General features: G+C 40.7%; 4 protein-coding genes across 8 annotated transcripts; 2 read left to right on the top strand and 2 right to left on the bottom strand.

Moving 5' to 3' along the window:
- The first annotated feature begins 103 nt into the window (after positions 1 to 103).
- Positions 104 to 8575, top strand: Eip63F-1 (Ecdysone-induced protein 63F 1). The gene is made up of 6 exons (XM_065497248.1): positions 104 to 234; positions 6946 to 7028; positions 7090 to 7233; positions 7794 to 8002; positions 8061 to 8172; positions 8238 to 8575. The coding sequence occupies exons 2-6, from the start codon at positions 6950 to 6952 to the stop codon at positions 8258 to 8260; spliced, it is 567 nt and encodes a 188-aa protein (XP_065353320.1). The 5' UTR covers positions 104 to 234; positions 6946 to 6949; the 3' UTR covers positions 8261 to 8575.
- A 232-nt stretch (positions 8576 to 8807) lies between these two features.
- LOC135948136 (farnesol dehydrogenase-like) lies at positions 8808 to 10674 on the bottom strand. Its single transcript, XM_065497247.1, has 6 exons — positions 10484 to 10674; positions 10249 to 10423; positions 9985 to 10114; positions 9792 to 9921; positions 9583 to 9738; positions 8808 to 9031 (listed from the first exon to the last, which is right to left on the bottom strand). Exons 1-6 carry the CDS (start codon positions 10655 to 10657, stop codon positions 8990 to 8992), a joined length of 807 nt encoding a protein of 268 aa, XP_065353319.1. The 5' UTR covers positions 10658 to 10674; the 3' UTR covers positions 8808 to 8989.
- Positions 10675 to 11307: 633 nt separating this feature from the next.
- Positions 11308 to 15002, bottom strand: Tsr1 (Tsr1 ribosome assembly factor). 2 transcript variants are annotated; one of them, XM_065482161.1, is made up of 11 exons: positions 14681 to 15002; positions 14299 to 14476; positions 13969 to 14239; positions 13690 to 13912; positions 13047 to 13641; positions 12583 to 12786; positions 12312 to 12532; positions 11994 to 12254; positions 11824 to 11934; positions 11563 to 11770; positions 11308 to 11509 (listed from the first exon to the last, which is right to left on the bottom strand). In XM_065482161.1, exons 2-11 carry the CDS (start codon positions 14405 to 14407, stop codon positions 11349 to 11351), a joined length of 2364 nt encoding a protein of 787 aa, XP_065338233.1. In that variant the 5' UTR covers positions 14408 to 14476; positions 14681 to 15002; the 3' UTR covers positions 11308 to 11348. The 2 variants fall into 2 exon arrangements, with proteins under 2 accessions (XP_065338233.1, XP_065338224.1); XM_065482152.1 differs by lacking the exon at positions 14681 to 15002 and having other exon boundaries at positions 14299 to 14588.
- Positions 15003 to 15393: 391 nt separating this feature from the next.
- Positions 15394 to 20834, top strand: LOC135938506 (uncharacterized). 4 transcript variants are annotated; one of them, XM_065482180.1, is made up of 9 exons: positions 15394 to 15757; positions 15881 to 16011; positions 16967 to 17127; positions 17198 to 17365; positions 17925 to 18045; positions 18206 to 18406; positions 18512 to 18579; positions 19426 to 19589; positions 20045 to 20834. In XM_065482180.1, the coding sequence occupies exons 1-9, from the start codon at positions 15549 to 15551 to the stop codon at positions 20082 to 20084; spliced, it is 1263 nt and encodes a 420-aa protein (XP_065338252.1). In that variant the 5' UTR covers positions 15394 to 15548; the 3' UTR covers positions 20085 to 20834. The 4 variants fall into 4 exon arrangements, with proteins under 4 accessions (XP_065338252.1, XP_065338244.1, XP_065338269.1 ...); XM_065482172.1 differs by having other exon boundaries at positions 19423 to 19589; XM_065482197.1 differs by lacking the exon at positions 18512 to 18579.
- Positions 20835 to 21085: the final 251 nt, after the last annotated feature.

The following is a 21085-nucleotide window of genomic DNA, read 5'->3' as shown; positions in this document are numbered from 1 at the left end:
AGTAGCCTTTAGACTGCGCTGCTCAAGAAGTGGCAGGCAGCCTTCGTCAAAAGTGAGGCGAGTGTGCGGCGCGCGCAAACTCGGCTGGCGGGGCACCATTGTTGGGCCCTCTCCTGCTGCACTGGAGTTGAGTAGTCGGCTTTCGCACACTTCTTGCAGCGGCAGAGCAGCTTTTGGCTGCTACTAATCTTCCCTTGCTTCAAGTACTCTCGCGCTCACGTCGCAAACAGAAAGGTAAAAAGATGTACACAACCCTTTTTCTACAGAGCAAATTATAATAAATTCATTTAATTTTATAAACGAGACGTTAATCTTTCCTTTTTTAACTGTAATTGTTTGTGATTTGCCAAGCGCGGATTTAAAACCGGTTTTCGTACAGCGCAACAAATTTGGGTGTTTTTTTTATCATTTCAGCAATATACATCGCGGACTTGATGAATATATTCAATATTTCATTGCGCCATATAATACGTCTGAAATATTTGTTTCTCGATTTACTGCTGCCAAGAATATATCGCAACCCAAAATATTGTTTTCAGAACAGCGCGTGCGATCATTTACATTATAAAGGTTGGACGAACGCCCGTTCATAATGCAGTAAAATTTGAAATCATATAGGAATTTTTGGCGTTGCGCCACTTCCAAGAAGTGTCCAACTCGAATATATATTGCAAAAAAGCTTAGGAGCTGAAGGGCAACGTGTCAAAAATAGCTAAATTTTCAATTATTTATAAAACGTGTAGCTCTGCCACTTTTTGAGGAGCGCGAGAGACGATCCGAATGTTTATTTTTCTAACACGCAAACTACCCTGTAACACCTTGGCGCTCATTACAGCATAGACGATTTCCTATCGATTGCGTGAACGTAAACATTCGTCTCAACCGGCGTTATGCGACGCCTTTTAAGAGGGTTGCATATACGTTTCCGCGTGTGTTTGTTTGTAAAGATGCGAAATAGTGATAATATGGCAGCAGCCGTACAACTCATCCAGAGAAACAAGGCCGTGCACATCGACTGAATGAGTCTTCTCGCTTGGCACTGCTCCCGCGCCCCTCCGGTCATTTTTATTAATTAACTCGCTCGTCAAAGGCGGTCCCTCTCTGAGTCTGCACTGATTAACCAGAATTACGTGTGTCTCATTAGACCAAAACGACTAATGCTAATCAAATTTTACACTTTTAAATTCGCAAATATTTTTCTCGTTGCTCTGCACGTAGTGTGTTGACGTAATAAAAAATATATATCATGCTAATAACGTAAAAGGCCATTCTGGATCTGTGATTCTCGTTCGCCACGAAGGTGCCACTCAAATTACGCGGCCAATGGAGCATCAAAAACGGCAGCAAGCAGCTTTGGACGCATTTCAACACGGAAAGAAAATATCTTGGCATCGCGCTTCAACTTCGCTCTGTTATAATCTGGAGCAATTAGCTTTGGCATCCACGCTGACATTTTCAACGGCGTGGATTCATATAAAGAGGCAATTTTGCACCGGGTTAAATGTCACCCCGCTGTACATGCACGCTTAATAGTGCCCTAAATGTATCCGAAAATCAGACGAAATGAAAACCGACGATCAGTCTGAAATCAAGGAGTAACCAAAAAATATAATATGACGTCAAAAATTTCAAATTTGCGGGTTTTTCTGGATATTTTTATCGAATTTTAAAAATGAATTAACTCATTTTGAAAATTAAAAGGTGTGCGTTCAAACTCTTTTTGTAAAGCCCGATCGAATCTTCACCAAGGTTTAAAAATCCGAAATGCCCCTCAAAAATGTTTTCAGGGTACTTGTAATCTCGTGTGGAAATTTCATTGCAAGCTTCGTTTCCGAGAAATTCTATTTTGAATTTCGGAAAACACAAATGTTTCAATTCTTGCAAAATGTTTTGAGCGCCTAATTTCGGGTTCTAAGGGTCAGAAATGCAAAAATTATACACCGTTCGACTTGGCTTGACTTCCCCTGGTGAGCTGAATGGTTTTTGAGGTGCTTATCCCAAACCCCCGGCCCCTATTGACCATAATTTCATCCCCCGAGGTGAAAAGTGAAAATTTTAATCCATTCTCGATTTTTTGTTTCTTTTATGTTTGGAATTTGAGTGTTATTTAACAAATCCCCTTGAAAGTTTCCCTCCATAACTCGATCACCAATTGGTACTATATATATATAGATACAAACCTTTTGTTGGTCACTTTCAATTTCATCAAAGTCTACATGTCTGGTGCAAAAAACCTTTTGATTTCGGTCGGTCCTTGTTAACTCTCTCGGCTTGCATTTCAAACACGGGTAGGTGCGATTGAAACCAAATGGGATTTTCCTCTGAAGTGATTTATTGCGCAATTAATTTCTCTAGGTAGTTCAGAGTCAAATGTTAGTGAAGCTCGGTGAATAAATTTCCGGACGCAGAAACCTCTCTTATTTGTTTGCTCTTTCGGTGTGTGTGCTAATGCTAAGACTCGGCGAAAGGCGAAAGCAAACACGTGAGTTGCTCACTGCAGACACTATGTACTCTATGGATTTGCCATATGCCTGCCTTCGACAACTGCGCTAACCTGTATAGTAAAATACACACAAGCCATAGTGCGCAAAAGAGAGCAAGCGAGCGAGAGAGGCATGCAAATTTCGCATCGATTTTGTAATCAGCCGCCAAGTAATGTGCTCAAAATGCACCGCAGCACCCAATTTGAGCGGCAAAGTTCTTATGGTGAGCAAAAATATTTTGGACTTTCTGGACGACCGCCAAGACAAGTGGCTGCGCGTGTGTTTTGTTGTGATATTGTGATACTCAGCCGTCACGCGTACCGACTCACCGAGAGTATAGCCAAATGCTAATTAACAAAAGCGGCATCGTTAAAATAGTTTGAGTCATGTGACACTTCGTGCTCCGAAAAAGGAGATTTTTATATTCGATTTTCTGCATTATTGAAGCAGAGGGAAGGGAACATTGTTTTAATACACATATGCAAAATAAAATATGTACCATATTTCAAAGAGGCAATTAAGAGAGTATGAAATTGGATATTTTCCGGTTGTGATGACACACTACAAACATGCTTGCTCGTCAATTGGCTAAAAGGCTTGCAAAGTTAAAAAAAATGGGATGTGACCATGGCAAAAACATTTCGAAATGCTAAAATTTCAATTTTGACAGTGCCAATTGATTGCTGAGGTTCGAATCAGGTTAGGCAGTCAATTTAACGTACTGAAATTTGCAGAAAACGTAAATCACCGTTACTTTTGGCGGTTTGTTTGTCTGGAAAAGTGTCACAGACCATTCAGAGAAGGGATTGGTTTTCTCTGATTGTCCAGATCGAGACAGCAGTGCCACAGAGACACACCTGCCATGTCGCTAGACCGTCGTTGTGGCGCTGCCGTCTTTACATCAAAACGCTTTGCTTTCTCTGATTGGTCACCGACGTTCCAAAAACCGCTGAAAGGCTATTTAACCTAATTCAACCCTTAGGAATCGAAATTGATTTATGTGTAGTGCAATATATCGGTTTCCAACAGCGACTATAATAATAAATGAACAAATCTCAATTATAAATCATTAAAATTTATTATGACCTGATTGACTGGTAATATGTCACGAAGCTTATCTGATTATCTATGATTGGATGCACACAACGCAACAAAAGCGTCTCCTGCGACCTATTGACAGATGCAGCAAGGAAATTGCTGCATGCATTGCTTCATAAAACAAGGAAACGCGACCTTTTATAAAAAGGAGCCGCAAAATCGATACTCGTAAATAACCAGCATTAATAGTAGCGTCAAAGTGAGATGTTTATTGTTTACGTGTTGGAGCATTTTATTTCGAAAATGGCCATTGTGATGTAGCGCGTCACAGGATATTTATTACCTCTGTTCCAAACACTCCGATAAAAATCGCTCGTGAATGGGTGAGGAGAACGAGAGCGGCCACGGGCCGAAAGAGCAGTGCGCGCGCGAGTCGAAAATACACACTTTGCTGCTGGCTGACGAGTCGAGTTGAGGCGGGCGAATGCGCAATCACGCGGCTGGCCTCCTGACAAAACCAGAGACGGACTCGCTGCACCTCGTGCTAGACATAAAATTCGAATAGTTGGCTAAATTATTTATGGCCCTGGCGCGGTAAGTGAGAGCCGCGCGTTCTTTTCAACCCCCGCAGCTCAATGATGACTCGAAAAAGCAGTCGACCGTCACTATTTGTTTGTCATTCACAACGTGCCTCGAGAGACAATGGGCCGTTCAAAAATGAAAGAATCATCAATCCCTTCCCTAGAGCTGCCTCGACGTTTTGTCTGTGCGGCGAAAAAAGAGGAAACATAGCCGCTCGGCGCTGATAGGCAACATGCTGGGCGCGCCAGCCGACCCGGTTGCATACTTATGCATTCTGCAGGCGGAAATGCGATCGACCCTGACCTAATGCGCGGCAATCGGAAAATTTTCCGCCCGCGGCCGCACAGACTGATCAGTGATAGCATTCTTTTGCGCAGTGAATCATTTGCTTTATTTAACATACGTTGAATTGAGAAAAAAAGAATAGAATTTATGTTCAAGGCTATTTTATAATAAAGGATGTTTTTTTCTTGGAAAATATATTTCTTACGCTATATTTAGAGTATGTCCGTTTACAGGTGATCATCAATGATTTATTATTGGGATTCATTGGAATTTAATTATTTGAAATATTTAACATAAAAAGTATTTAATAAAGCGACTGATTATAGGCCTTGGCCATTTTAACAAAAATTAAAAATGCCAATTTTCGACCATTTTTTTATCGCTAAATCTCGCGGTCTAACAGTCATAATTACAAAAACTGCCCACCGTTCAACTCGTCTCAACCTCCCCTTGATAGCCATTAGGATTTGAGGGTGATTTTTATGGAATGAAGAGGGTTGTGATCAGTCAATATGTTTGTGAAAGTGCATTGCGTCGCAATTAACCGGAATGCACGGAATGGAAGGAGATGAGGGTTGGTCACTCTCAAGACCCTTCAGCTATCTAGGGGATGTTGAGAAGAGTCGAGCATTGTGCAGTTTTTGCAATTCTGTCTGTTAGAACCCGAGATTTTGCCTTGGAAATAATACCATAAAATTAAACTTTTGAATTTTGCCGACATTTTCATTGCCAAATCTCGGGTTTGAGCCATCAGAATTTCAAAAACTACACACCGTTCGATTTGTCTCAACCTCCCCTAGATAGCCAATAGGATTTAGGGATGATTTTTATGAATTAAAGAGGGTTGTGATTAGTGAATAGTTTTCTGAAAGTGCCATGCGAAGCGATTTTTTAATAATCTGCAATTCACGGTGAAAGAGGGATGATCACCCTAAAAACCCTTCGGCTATCTAGGGGAGGTTAAGACGAGTCGAACGGTGTTCAGTTTTCGTAATTCTGACTGTTTGAACCCGAGATTTGGTGGTGACAATATTGGCAAAATTGGAAAAATTCGAGTTTTTCGAGATTTTAATTTCTTGAAATCGTAACCGCTCATTTGATAAACTCATTTTAAAATTTGAAGCTCGGAAATAAACACCAGCAATTAAGAAGTGAAAGTAACAACTTTGAATATCAAATGGATCCTCCCTTTCGCCCGGCGGGAAGGGCAAATAATACGTGTGCAGAAGCGATTAGTCCCGAACCGACAGCATTGCCCACTGCTGCCTCTGAAGCGCGAGGAATTATGATTGGAACTATAGGCATTTATCAAGGAGACCCAAACCACACTCGCTGGGAAATCGTAAATCAGAATGCCAAACCTGCCGAGTGCTGAATGCTCATCGAGAAAGATTCCGCGCATGCCTCGCATTTACTGCAAATTAAATTATCTCGATGAATCAAAATGCAATCAGGATCAGAAAATTACCAAAATAAGTCGAAATTAGCTGTAATCACAACTTTTAATGAGCCAACTGCGAGCGAAGCAGGTTTTTATTCAAATCAATCGGTAATATTTGCATATCTAACACGTCATGCCGTAACATACAGGATAGAAAGCATATATATGTATAAATGCCCTGTGCAGCGCACATGTTCCATTTCCGCGGCTGTGCGTGCCAATCGCTAATAGCCAATCTTGAACACAAATGAAATCAATATTATACTAGTTCGGTATATATGTAATACACCTCGTAAATTGCCGTCGCGCGATGAAAGCCTTTCGAATGCAAAATTACAAAGCAGCCGCCGCGTAATCACAACAATCAAAAATGCATTTTCTGCGATCTCGTGTGTCTCTTCTGCTGGCCTTGAGGCGAGAAGCAATATAAAAAGTAATGCGCCCTTTCATTAAGTGCATTACGTACGCGGTTAACTCCGTGCTAAGACCTTATCAGCGTGCGTGTATTTGTGTGCGCTGCGCGAAACTGAGCTTGTAAGCCGACCGACCACCATGCTCTCGTGCAAGCAATCGTAAATTTCTTCCCCCACACGCGTGTTTTTCTCTTACATTCTGTGTGCTCGATTGACCTCAATCTCGGCGCCTGGCATTTGCACGCTGCAAATATTTGTCCGACTTGAGATTATAAACTGAGAGCAATTTTCACCCAGCGATCCAAAAAGTTTGTTTGCGTCTCTTCTGTTTGACAGTTTAAGTTCGGGGTAATTCCATTTCGCAAATTCATGCTAGAGTTTTCGAAAGGAATAATGCGGACTGCGAATCGTCTTGAAAATCGCGTGCTTTGGGGCACTAACGACTCGGAGGTTGTTAAACCCTAGATAACGACGTGAATAGCTAGGAGACTTTAGAAACTTTTAATTTGTTTCTTCCTTCGTGATAGATGAAATATTTGCGTGTTCCAACTGTTTTTGAAATTTCCGATCCACTATCTATAGAATTAAATTTTCAGCATAATATAATTGTTTTCCGCAACACAATATCCTCAAGCAAACGAAGTTTTTGATAAGAACGGCGCACGGTTTCTGTTTTTAACAGCCTCGTTATTATTCATTTCAGAAAAATGCAGCGAGCAGCCTCTGTCACCAACAAGAAAGAATGCGAAACCAGCAGGCCTATTAACATTGAAAACGAGCTCCAAAGTACGCGCGGCCACTCAGAAAAATAATTCGTATCTTATTACACTTATATTTGTGTTTGCAGAGCTGCGAACAGCGTTTGGCCTGCTGGACCGAGACAGAGATGGACGCGTGACCGCCGGCGAACTGCAGCACATGCTGACAAACTTGGGAATCAACGTCAGCTCCGATTACCTCGCTGAACTTCTTACTCAGGCCAGCGAATCAGGTATTTCCCCTCAAATTTAAATCCAAATTTTTAAAAGGTACGATATCAATTCATGAAATAAAATAACAAGAATTTGCGACAGTTTGAAATATTCACTTTTTGACTCAGGGGATGACTAGGGTTGAAGGGATTTGGGTGAGCACCCCAAAAACTATTCAGCTCACCAGGGGAAGTCCAGCAAAGTCGAACGGTGCGCAGTTTATGCATTTCTGTCGCTTAGAACCCGAAATTTTTGTAAAAAATGAAAATTTTGGGTTTCTCGGAATTCAAAATTCTTGAAATCTCAGCCGAAAACAACCTTGAAAATTTCTCACGAGTTCACACGAACCCTAAGACCAATTTTTAGGGCTATTTCGGATTTTTTAAGAATGGCACTGATTTTCAAAATCCAGAAAACACCCTGAAATTTTCGCAAATTAGCCTTAGTGACCTTTGACGTTGATCAATAACCTCAAATTTGGTGTTCATTCGATCGGGCTTGACGAGAGGAGTTCAATGCAACTATCTAAATGCTCCAAAAATATTTTCGTCTGTTATTAGAACTCAAAAATATCTTTCAGGGGCGAGCTTGGTGAACGAGTCTGAGTTCCTGCAATGGGTTACGCACATTGAAGCTGTGACCGCTGCAGCCACAGAGTCAACTTCTGACGCGACAAACAGTCTGGCGAGCAGACTGAACTCGGTGTCCATCGACGAGGAAGACGTCAGTGAAGACTTGCTCGCAGCGTTCAGAGTTTTTGATAAAGACTCGAACGGATTTATCACGAGAGTAAGTAATGATTGGTTCAAGCAGAATTTCTTGTATAATATTTTTAATTATTCTGAAGGATGAGCTAAGAACTGCAATGGAAATCATTGGGGAGCCAGTGACTGAGAAAGAACTGAGTGAAATGCTTAGCATCGCAGATATCGACAGGGATGGCAGAATCAACTATGAAGGTACGGCGTTTGGATTTATTTTCTTATCTGATTGTGAATTAAACTTACATTCTTAATTCTTTTAGAGTTTGCAAAGTTGCTGTCATAAGGGAAAGAGGCTGAAATAGATTTTAAGACGTTGAAAATTATTATTCCTGATGCTGTGAGATCAAATTAATTAATCTACTATAACTTTTAATTTGCGAAGTGGTTATGTTCGTGATGAATTCTGTATTTGAATCGCAAACCCTCAGGTTTTAATTGTTTCTCTCAGAATAGTCACTGTAATCCTTTAGCTCATAGTTTAGTATTATTTTCATTAAGTGTTTTCTCAGAGCTATTTTTAAAACAATGCTGTTGCAGTTGTATGTTGTTATATCTGTGCACAATTTTAACTTGTGTGCATTAAATAAAGTTATATATATGTTATCGGTTTTATTGCTATTAAAAAATAATCATATGTGTAGGTGATTGTAAGCATTTAAAGATATTAAAAGCTTATGAATGGTTCTGCACACAGAAAATCTTCAGAGATAATAATATTTTACAAAAGCAATTTTGTATTTTTGTTATTTAGGAGATAGTAATGAATAGTCCTCAGTTACTAATTGATCTGATTTATTTTGTGAAGAGATTAAAAAATTAAAAGTTGAAGATGTATTAAAAGGTGCAGTTTTATTTTACCTTACAAATATCATCATCAATTTTTAGATTTAAAAATGCATATTTATTTAGGTTGGACGGGGATCAGCATTCTATTACACCTCTCAGATATGGAATTTGACCATAAATTGGGTAGATTTTCTTGTTTTCCTGGTGCTAGTGTTGATTTTCACATCTAGAACGCTTCACCAGTTGGACGGATGATGATGTCATGAATCTGAAATAATAAATTATCATCAATTATTAAAACATTTCTTGTATTTATAAACTTTACAGAAAATTAGTGAAAAATCCTTTATCCTTTACTTGAAACATTATTGTCTCTAAAATTTAGGGAAATGTTAAAATTTTTGAGAAAATTGCCTCAAAAGTTTGCATATATGCTAATCAAGCGGCGAGCATCAATTGTAAAATGACGATTTATTTCACAATTTAGGTAATTTGTCGCAAAATCATATTGGACTGACAGATCGTGACGAAAGGGATCGAATTCAGGCGAAAAATCAATGACAAAAACCGTTGAATTTTTCAAGAAATCTGAAATTTAAGTTTTCCTCGGATTTTAGGTTCAACAGCAGCTGAAAAAACTCTTGGCCGTGTATTTTTCACGGAACAAAATAAAAGAAGAACCAAGCTCATTGAATAATATAGGGATAAAAAACTTGTTGCTAAAAAGTTTACAAAATTTTCTCTATAGTAAAAAACAATGCAAAATGTTACTCTTAATTGTAGGCCTGCAAAGCTCTAACAAATTCATATTTTACTCACTTGTACGTGGGCCGGCGCCGACACAACATAAATCACAGCATCTGCTATATCCTTGGATTGAAGGGTAATAGGGCTTTGGTGTATGTTTTCGACCATGTCCTCAGGAAATCCAGATGCCTTGAAAATCTCCGTGTCTACCAATCCGGGGCTGATGCTCTGCAAACAATATTTTCAAATATTTCCACATTCAACGTAAAATAAAATCATACGGAAACTCTGATTTTGGTTTTCGCGTCACGCAGCTCTCGCCTCAGCGCCTCCGTGAGCACACGCACGCTGTGCTTGCTGCCGGCGTAAGGTCCAGTTCCCTCAAATTCTGTGAGATAATGTCCCGCAATGCTTGATCGAATTCAAAGTCAGATTTTAATATTCGTTACACATGCAGAGACTGTATGCGCTTACCTGCTAATGTGCACGATGTGTCCATCATCCACTCCTCTTGATCTCATATCTTTAACAGCTTCTCTCGTGAAAAGGCACAGCCCGTGCACGTTTGTGTCAAAAATATTTTTCGCAGCAACAAGATCGTAATCTTCAAACAAAATTCAATGCGTTCTTCCATTAATTTCAAAATGTAATATAAAAATAGTATAAGAGTAGTTGTCAAATCAACTATTGTAAAATTATAGTTCATTTTAATTTATTATTTTTGCAAATGATGAATACCTAAGAGCGACACCAAAGGCGCTAATCCTGCGTTGTTAACGAGTATATCGACTCCACCCAGTTTTTCTCTGGTCCAGGCAATGACCTTTTTGACATCTTCTTCCTCCTTAACATCTCCTTGGATGGCGAACAGCTCACCTTTACAACTTTCCCTCTTTAACTGCTCGGACAGGTTCTATAGTTTTGACGATTATACATTATAATCTCTGCGATTGAGGGATTAAAAACGCCGTACCTGCACATTTTCCACTCTTCTCGCCACTCCAACCACCCTCAACCCATTTTCTGCGAGGGCGCGCGCGATTGCAGCTCCGATTCCGGAGCTGGCGCCGGTGACCACGGCGACTCGACCCGTCCAACGTTCCATGCCAAATAAAAGTGCGAGTTGCAGACGATATTTCACAGCCATCAAGGTTGCACCAACAATATACGCTTCGTCACTTGATTCAGTTTGGGAGGGGGCGATTGCCCACAAAATCTTTTATGGCCTTGATGCGAGATGATAGAGAACAGAGAGGCAGAGAGATAATAACGTAGAATTATTAGCGTACGTGTTTCTTGGTAGCATCAGATCTCAGATCGACATATTAGACAAATTCGTCTCTTTAAGGAATTACAGTAATCACAAGAATTAGAGAGCAATAAAATATTATAAATTAGGATATAAAGAAACAAAATGTTGTTGAAGAGAATTAAAACTGCGAAATGCTTGTTAGGATTTGAGAAAAGGGACTGCAAAGTTTTGCATGCTTTTCCAATGGTGAGGACTGTCTCCTTATTAGAAATCCTATTTTATTTCACATCAAAGAGTTTCCCTAAAATAAACGCTGTTGGACAGATATCAACAATAAGAGGAATCGAAATCTGCCATAAAAATGTAGCTGGAAATTATGGAGAAGATTGACATTTTTACTGTTCACAAATTGGTCCTTCACAAATTGTAGGACAAATTTTTTATTGATAAATTGCATATTGCATCCAATAATTCCAATTATTTTAGATTTTCTGTCTGTATTGACCTTATTAAAAGGGGTTTTCGCAATTAAGAAAAAATAACAATAAAGCTTTAGAAATTTTTATTTCATTTAAGTAATGGCTACTTAAGATTCCAGTTCGGACATTTCAACCTCAGCTGATGTATTTTCTGGAACTGTCGGATCGTAGGTCCATTTAGGAAAAACGCGTTTGTACAAATGCAACAGGACCGTGTCCTGAGACTTGAGCTGTCCATCAAAGACGCACTTCATGTGACCATGAGTACCTGGAAAAAATTGTTTAGTACAACTCATTCTAAAATCAACAAAAATCTCTCACCTAAAGGCTCTTTAATATGTCCTCTTCGGCCATATTTTGTCTTCAATTCAACAGGTTTGAACCAATTGATGTCCTCCCTGTTGAAGAACATAAAACGAACGGTTGCAGACTTTTTGTTGACCTTGAATGGGTGGCCACTGAGAACAACACGTTTCAAAACCACTCTGTCAGGATCTACAGACAGCAGACTTCCAGTCGCAACAAGATTCTAGAAAGATATTTAAGTCAAATATAAAAATTGGCAGAAAAAATCCAAGTTACCTCAGTTCCATCAGAATTTGGTTTGAAAACCAAACACGAAGCTGGTGGAAACATGATTGGCGCGAAAAACGTGGCCACAATCATGCCTTCAGGCTGGAAGTAGCGCTCGTACTGTGGAAGCCGAGAGTTGAAGAAAAGCAGACTTTCAATTTTGCTCCACGCTTGCTTACCTTGTGTTTGTTTCCGTTAGTGTGCTGGCTGAAAATGGGATTCACAACAAAACGCCTGTAGCCGAGTTGGAAAATGAGCGCTTCCTTGGATTTGATCGGCTCTTGATCTCCAAAGGTGCATCTTTTCAGTACCACGTTCAAAACAGACATTTTGCGCTCGTGAGGTAGCATTCCGAACAGCACAACTGGCTGACCAGGTTCCCTTTTCAGCATGAGTTTCTCCGGCACGTTTTTAATGTGCATCGTCACATACCACCCAGGCTGCGAAATAATTCGAGTAATTAAAATTGAGATTAAACAAAACCTATGATTGTTTACCAGTGATCCAGGTCGATCTTGGAAGGCCAAAATTTTCTTCCTGGTGTTGGCAAAATTTTCAAATTGGAATATCCTGGCATAGTCGAGAGGCAGCTCCTCTTTAACGTCCCAAGGTGAGGTTCGGAAAGACTTCAGTCCTCGGTATTTCTGGAAGCGAACCCTGGCAGGCGCGTCTTGAGGGGTGTCCATCTCATCAGGGAACATCTGATCCATTTTTGCCTCTGTTTAAATTGTCAAATTAAGAGAATATTAATTTATTATTTGATTTCACCTTTAATTTTCTCTAGAGCTAATTTTTCTTCCTCTGCATCCATGTCTTTGTCGTACTTGGAACTCTCAGGGACCTCAGACATTGTGACTGACTCCATGTCATCTTCTTCATTTTCATCACATTCAGATTCTTCATCAGACACAGCATCGTACATAGGGTCCTCTTCGTCATCCTCCTCGTCCTCGTCCTCGTCATCAACGCTTTCTAGATTAATTAAAAATACGATTAAGTTTCAAGCGCAGTAATGTTCAATAAAAATTGTTCAACGTATCCTGGGACCACTTCTGAGGGTCTTTTCAGATTGGTGCTGGTTTTAAAAATCTATAGACACACCTGGAAATTTTTTTAAATGACCCAGAGTGACCTTTAACCTTGAAAATTCTCTTTAAATCTCCAGTAAGACCCAAGAAATGAAAATTTTGGTAGCTCTCTAAGTAAAGACCAATCAAATTTTAATGATTTACCTCCATCGCTGTCGGGAATCCAGGCTGCCTGATATTCCGAAGTTCCCTTTGGCACCTTCTTGACGATCTTTTTCTTATTGGTCCTTGACTCTGCGTCCTCCAATTCTTCAGCCGTGGGCCAAGTCTGTTCTGCGTCCATGGGATCAGGCACATTTTCCGCCACCAAACTTTCCTGATCTTGTGGATTGGCCTGGTCCAAGAGGCGCACGGAGGAATCCTCCATGTCAGCCTCCGCAGAGCCTTTGCGAGAGGAGTTGAGGAGCAAGGGGTGGGTGTCAACAGGAGCTTCGATTCGATCCAGCTGGAAGTCACCCCAGCCAGTGATGTGAACCAAGCCGTTGACGTCCAGCGGCTGACCTCGGATGTACCCTGTCACCTTCAGCGTGCCAAATCCGTTCTGCTGAGGCTCAAATTGCACTTCATCGGCCACCATGTGAGATCTGTTCTGGCGCTGGGCGATGAGTTTCCTCTTCTGAACTCCCAGCCGCCGCAAAATAACCTGGGCATCCATCTCAGTATCCAGCTGACTAACTTTCTCCTCAGGAAGCCACCTCGAAAAGACTTTCTGCATGTTCTGCTTGACCTCATTTCGTTTCTGAAAAAACCCAATTAGTGCTTGGAGTTTATTAATTTAGCATCTCACTTTTATGGGAAGTTCTGCTAGGTCTGTGGCCGTGATGACAGGGGTTGGGAGACCTTGAGAGAAAGCAGCTTGCAACAGTATTTCTCCCTCTTCGTCAATGCATTCACCAAAAGCAGACAAGACAAACAGCACTGAATCAGCAACTTTAAGAATGTCCAGAGCAGAATTCAAGTCGCCTGCTGGCGGGGCAAAAATTGAGAAGCGCTGTTTCAGCCGAGGAACGCTAGAAAAACAATTAGTTTTTCTCTTCAGAATCTCTGATTAAACAATAATCTATACCTCAAATGGATGTAGCCTTCCCCACTTCGAGTTGTGGTTACGTCGGCCTCACTTGTTTGCAGTTTGTCCCTGGCCAAGAAGGGATCCACATCCTTGGAAAGGGCGATGATAGCCACCAAAATTGGCGGAGTCTTGGCCGTACCGACCTGCCGTTTCTGTGCAAAAGTCTCCTCCCTCTTATTGTGACGAATCTGCACCGCCTTGTTGCGGCGCTCGTCCCTCCTCAGGTCCCTTTTGTTCGTCTTGACGACTGATTTCGGCCCAACTTTGCCTAGACAAACATCTCTAATACATTAAACTGCCAAAAAGGAGTTGATTTTAACGTCATACCTCTATTAATTTTGTCCAGAGAGCCCTTGCTGCGATGCCGTCCGTGCTTGTGAGCTTTGTTTTGTTGTTTCAGGGCCCCCGCCCGGTGCCTCTCTTGGGGAGGTTCCATCTTCAGTTCAGCAGTTTAAAGTTTCTTTTATACCTATTACCGTAAAACCAAGTCTTCAGGGAGAAAACACTGGAAAATACACACTATTAGATCAACAACCGGCCATGAGCATGAGGGCTGCGACCCGTTTTCGTGAATAACATCAACACGTGGTGCGCTTTGAATGTGCGCAGGCGCGAAATTTAAGTTCACGAATTCAGGATTAATGGGGGCATGAGGCATGAAACTGGATAGGATTTTGAAGAGACAAAATAAATTTTTAATCCTACACACCTGTTGCGTTTGTGAAAACACCCTCTTGAATTGTACCATGCGAAATTTAAGGCTAATTTGAGGTTAAAGGTTAAATTCACCCCCGTGCCACTCTTTGCCCGCCCGCTCTTTAGACTCTTTAGAGAGATAATGGCTATATTGTATTATCTGATTGGTCGCCGCGCTGCTTTGCTACGAAACACGAATGGGCGCATGCGCAGTTTACTAAAAAAAACAAATCATTTGGGCAAACATGCTCTTTGGTCTTTGGACTCTTTGGTGTCCCAAGGGCCGAGTTGCACGGGGGTTAAATAAACCTCGAATATCCTTAAATTTAAATAGGGTGTTTTTACTGACGCAACGGGTCTACTAATGAGTATCCTCATTCCTCATCCTCAATGTTTTGCTTATCTCAGCTGTTAAGTACAGTCGTCCAAGTTGTCAACATAACATGATTGCCTTGTCTAGTTTAAAGAAAAATGGTTCTTCTTTGCAGGCTAGATAGGGGGGAAATAAATCAATTCCACTCCTATTAAATATAATGAAATAAATCTTAAATCGAGATAAATTCTTTGAAGCTACCAAAAAATCTCTGAAACGGCAAAACTAGTTCGGGCGTGGCCTTGAAATAGTCAAGTTGGTACTTGATTTAAAGAGCGCCGCTCCGCGGGTGGGTGGTGCCATTCCATTTCCCTTCCCTTTCTCTAAAGACGTCCTGTCTGTCGCTCCAAAGTCTAAACACACGAAACACACTAACACTACGGTGCGACGGTGCAGGTAGGCAGGCCGGACATTAGTGTCAAAAGTAGCAGCAATCAAGCTGAGCCGCCGCGCCCGCTGATGAGAGTGGAAGAAGTGCGTGTCTCTTCCTGATCTCGGCTGCACCGCCATGGATTCTGCAGCCATCCTAAATCCAATCGAGGAGGTGAAGAAACTGCAGGAAATGGTGCGAAACCTGGAGCGCCAGAACGAGGAGCTGCGCAAAGGCGGCCAGGTCAGTGGCCTGAAGCAGGCGGCCAAGGAAGGTGGCCACACTGCGTCCACCGAGTCGCTGATCGACCTCGCCGATGACCAACAACAGCTCTCCGAACAAACTTGGTGCGTTTCATATTTTGATTTCTGATTTCAAACGTGACGTCACTTCACGTTTGTACTTACTCGCTTATATGGAAGGTTGACTCACCGTTATATATTTATTAAAATCAAATGTGATTTATTTAGGCTACACCGCAGCTCCAAATTCGATGGCACGGAGGCTGACCTCGACCTGTGGCTACTGAGGTTTCGGAGCCAGCTCGATTTGGACTTCCAGCAACAGGAGCTGGCGGCCGTCGATGAAATCGCTTCAAAGCGTGAGTTGTTGCTGCTTTCCTGTTAGTTGCTACTTTATTGTTCCCGTTGTTGTTGGTGGGAAATCCAAAATATATAATTATATTCACTTGACACCGATTTTAAAGTAAGAGGCGCTTCTCCGTATCTCCTTCTCATATATCCCACCGAGTGTATTTTGCTCGCGATGCATGCATCAAATACAAAATATAATTATATTCCGAGCAGGGACTCGGTCTGCTGCACAAAAATGTCAGTATTGAATTTAATAGCAAGGCTTCTCGCTGCCAGCATAATGATAAAAACGTAACTTGTCATAAAGAGTGCTGATGTATTGGTTTGTGCACTGAAATCGAATTATAAAATAAATTCAAATTTAATTAGGTCTCTTGATGCGAGCGAGAATTATCGTCGTCTAGCTTATCTGGAGAGTCTCAATTCTTAAAAGCAAAAGTACACCTTTTACTCTTATCGATAGATAATTTCGAATGGCCAATATTGAGTCCAACCAAATGCAATCCATTTTTTTTGTGAACAATTGTTTTGCTTTGTGTAATTGAGATTCTTAATTAAATTTTTGTGGGGGATGAACATGAGAAAACTTGATTCGGTCTTAAAAGATCTTTAATTTTGGCTCTGCAGGGTAACTCGGTTCATCTGTTAAGTTCCAGAAAATAATGTCTATGAAAATTTTATTATGAGAAACTGAAAATTCTGAAATTCCGAGTGCCGTTGGAATTTTTGTGCTAGCCTTTCCTTCTTGCAGTTTGTTTGATGTACAAATTTGCCACCCTGAGCAGTGGGGTGACGTCACAATTCGGTGGCACTCTGATAATCAGAATTTCTCACATTGAATTTTTTCGACTAACACTACTTGTGTCCTTTTAAAAAATTATTGCAATTTTCCTCGAGCTTTGGTTGCCTCTGCGTTTCAAATGAGAATTAACCGGCCTAAAATACACGCACGTATAATTGCAGCGCTGGCAGATCAACGCCAATTGAACACTCGTACCTTCACGCGGCCGAAAAAGCGGCTCATGCCCCTCTTGGGGGCCAAGTCGATGAACAGTGATCTCGCTCACAGCAGAAATTGCTCGCAGGAAAACCTGTTGACCGAGGCGTCTTCTCAAGTTAGACAGGTAGGCTCGAGTAGCGAAACGTGTCGCATGACCACTTTCGCGGAATAAAACGATAATTTGTTCTCATCAGTCGAGGGAGAGCAGCCTGCCCAGGTACAATCTGGACTCGACCTTCCAGGTGCATCGATCCGAGGGGCGTAGCACCCCGGACAGACTGTCCAACGGGAGACTCACTCCTTCAGGACTGCCGAGGAGCCGGCTTGAGAGCCCCTTGAACAGAACCTTCAATATAGATCACGTAGGTTTCTGTCGTATAAAAAATAAATCTGTAGTCTTTTTTTTAAAGACCGACTTTTTTGACGAAGTTTCTGAGCACACCAATCGATTCTTGAGGGTCCAATTAGGTAATGTGGATATTTTTTCGATCAAAATGTCCAGCGCAACGTGCGTAGCACAAGTAGAACAGTTTTTACCGCCAAAACAATATGAATGCGAGAACTGCGCATGCGTCAGAGCTGGCTGAATCTGACAAAGTCATTTGTTGGCATCTGCAAGTGCTCAAATCAGCTCTGACGCATGCGCACTTCTCGTGTTCATATTGTTTTGGCGGGAAAAATGTTCTACTTGTGGTACACACATCGCGCTCGACTTAATAATCGGAAAAAAATCCACTTTAACTGATTGAAACCTCAAGAATCGACTGGTGTGCTCAGAAACTTTGTCAAAGACAGTCTTTAAATAGTTCGCTTTAAAGAGACATTGATTTTTTGTGTTGTCTTGGTCTGCATTGATTCGAGAGAATTTCCTTCTCTCAAATCGATTTAGGGATTTTGCTAAAAGTTTTATTTTACTTTCAGTCCCATGACCATCTCGACGAAGACCAAAACAGTAGTGCCTCGGACTCGAGCTTCTCAAGCAGCCACCGAGCTGCACTCACCGCAGGAGAGGTGAAAACACTCGCTAGGATGCAAGAAGAAAGTAAGTGCCTTAATTTTCCTCTCTCTCTCTCTCTCTCTCTCTCTCTCTCTCTCTCTCTCTCAAGCGAATTTCAACCATTCAAGTAAATTAAAAAATTAAAATAGAAGGAGTTGTTATTGTTTGCTGCGCACTAAATATCAGAAAAATGAATTGCTGACAGGTCTGAAGTGTGTCTCCACCCCGGCGTGGAACACGTTCGAGAGCCGAGTGTTGTCTCCTGAGTTGCCTTCGCCCATCACGAGGAGCACCGAAGACTTCCATTCAGACCACAGTTCGAGGAGTTCAGCAGTGGGCGACTCGCTGCATTCCAGCCCCTCGGGCAGTCCGTACGGCTCTAATCAAACGCTGACCAAGGTGGCAGGTAAAGGCCCGCATGTTTTTCTCCCTCAAGTTGATTTAGCAATGTCAATCATTAATTCATGGTGGTTGCTGAAATTGACTGTTTAAATGCACTTTGAATAACCAGATGGGATGCTTATTGGAAGTAACGAAACCCTCGACAGACCGCCTAGGCTCCTTAAGCATCGGGTGGAGGTAAGAGCTAAAAAGCACCCAGGTGCACTCTCAATTCAAAATCTAAAGCTTTATTTCTTTCTCTCTTTTCAATTTCCTGCACTCTTTATTTTCTTAAATCGGCTAGAGATTCGGCGAGACAAATATTAAACACGATAACTCTAGAATAGCGATATTAATTTGATCGAAAAGAAGAAAATTAGTGCTTATCAATTAATTAAGAATAATTTTTTAATCAGGCCTTGTTTGAAAGTTGAAATTTTACTACTCTTTTTTTCACTTGAAAAGGGATTTTTTTCTAACTCAATTTTATTGGAAAATATTTTCAATAAAAAACATAAGGCATGTGTATAGCTTGCCGAGAGAGAACAAAAAGTTTCAGTTTTCTAACAACGAGGAGAGGTAATGCAATCCTCGAGCCTTCACACATAATTATTAATCAATCAATCAATCAATAGTTTATTAAACACAAATAATCATGTACAACTAACGTTATCTATTAAATTATTAATGTATAACAATTTATTGTTAGCAAAAATATTAATTTGGAAGAAACACTGTTTCCAAGCTGTTTCTACCGTTGCAAACGTTAACCAATGTGACTACTCCAAGGCAAGTTAAAATGTTTGTGCCTTTTATGTTTGCATGATTTTTTGCCTCATTCGCGTGTCTAGCACCTTTTTATTTCATGTGCCTCTGTCGTTCCGAAGATCTAGTTTCTATCAGGTTTTGCATTTTTCAACTAAAATCATTCATTTTTATCCTAATATTTTCTGAAATTATCTTTCTCTTCTTTTCATTTGCGTGAAACGAGCTCACGAATTAGCGTGTTGATAGGAGGATAATTGTTTTATTTAACACAAGCAGGTAAGCGGGCTGGCCAGACCGGTGCTCAGCGCAAGATCTCGGGGGTCGTCCCTCATCAAGCCGCAGTGCCTGGTGCGTCCCGTGGTCAAATCAGGCGAGAGCGCTATTCCCCGGCCCCAAGGAGTATCAAGAATTTCCAGAATCCCGGCTCCTAAAACGAGGATGTGAGTCGAATTTTTCATAAAATTATGAGGAATCAATTTTGGCTTTTAATTTTTTCATTTTTATTTCCTAAGATTTGACCAGTCAATTTTGAGGAGAACTTTAATTAGTTTTTAAACGTTTATCGTTTAATTTGTTTTGCCTAGTACTTCAAGTGAAACAGTCGCTTTTTTGGCTTAAATAGTTGTTGTTTTTCTTTTTCACGATTAAACCACAGGAACATTAAATTGAAGAGTGGCAATGAGTGAGGAAAAGTCGTAAAATACGTCGTTTTTATGGCAAATCCCAATTAAATTATCGATTTCATTTAAAAATAATTAGATAAAATGGTTTTAAAACCACTTGATTTCCTAAGCATCGCAGTGGCGGCCACAATAAAATAATCGTTAGCCAGACATTCCAAAGTATCGATTTTGCTCTACCTTAAAATGATTTGTATACAATTATGTGATTTCAGTGCAGCAAAAAGTCAAGATTGGATGGACGGCTGTTACTAGTGGGCGGGCAATAATCGCGTACAACTTGAAATCACCTGGAAGACTGGAGACCACAAGCTGCGTGGGTCTGCAAGAAATGCCGAATTTATGATTGTCCACGTGTTTTTATAGATGAGACGACTTACAATTTTAAAACCCAAAGGTGCCAAAAATCAGGTTGGATCAGTTGAAGTTGACCAGCGTGGTGCTATTTGAATGTTCGTAAACCAAACAAATTAGCTTTTGTAACAACGGTTCTAAATTTTGGCACGCAATTTTTTGACGCAAACTGAACCAGCAGCAGTGTGTTACGCTCACTTAGGGCACTCCTATTTTCAATTGGCGCATCGTTGACTGTTTTGTACTCTGAAACCTAATTACAATCGACACAGTTCCTGTGCTTATTCTTTTAAATGAATGAATTTCGCTCTGCTGAGTGCCTGTTTCTGTATTTTAATTTTTTTTCAATGCTTCGGTGAGATTGTAAATAATATGCGAGAAATGAGAGATCAGCCTTAATATTTTTAATACACCTGATTACGAAACGTGGAATGCTCACATCTTGGGAGAAAATAAATAAAATGTTATGAAAACTCGTATTTTTCTAAGAAGATGAAAAGCACACTAATTGCACTCATCCAACCAACGCAAGATTAATCGTGTGCTAAAGTGATCATGCCAACTGTTTGCAGCAGATTTTGGAATTATCTAATTTATTGAAATGTATCATTAACTTAATTTACCAAAATTAAAAAAGTAATTGACATTTAATCTCGCATTCTTATTCCAAACCTATCCAAATTTAATTGATATTTTCCCCACAAAAAACTCAAATTCTGCTAAAATAATCATTTGATTGACGTCAAGGAAAAAACCTGAACCTGAAAAAGCCTCTTCTACATTAAAACAAATCATCCAAGTCACGAGCATCAATTTGAAAAGACTTTTATTATTTTAAAAAGGCGGTAGTTCACGCAGTCTGCCATTTTCATCATTTTAAAATACATTGCGGTTTAATCTGC

This window comes from Cloeon dipterum, chromosome 1 (assembly GCF_949628265.1).
Source record: "Cloeon dipterum chromosome 1, ieCloDipt1.1, whole genome shotgun sequence".
Taxonomy (NCBI): Eukaryota; Metazoa; Arthropoda; class Insecta; order Ephemeroptera; family Baetidae; genus Cloeon; species Cloeon dipterum.
This window is presented reverse-complemented; position numbering and strand designations above follow the sequence as displayed.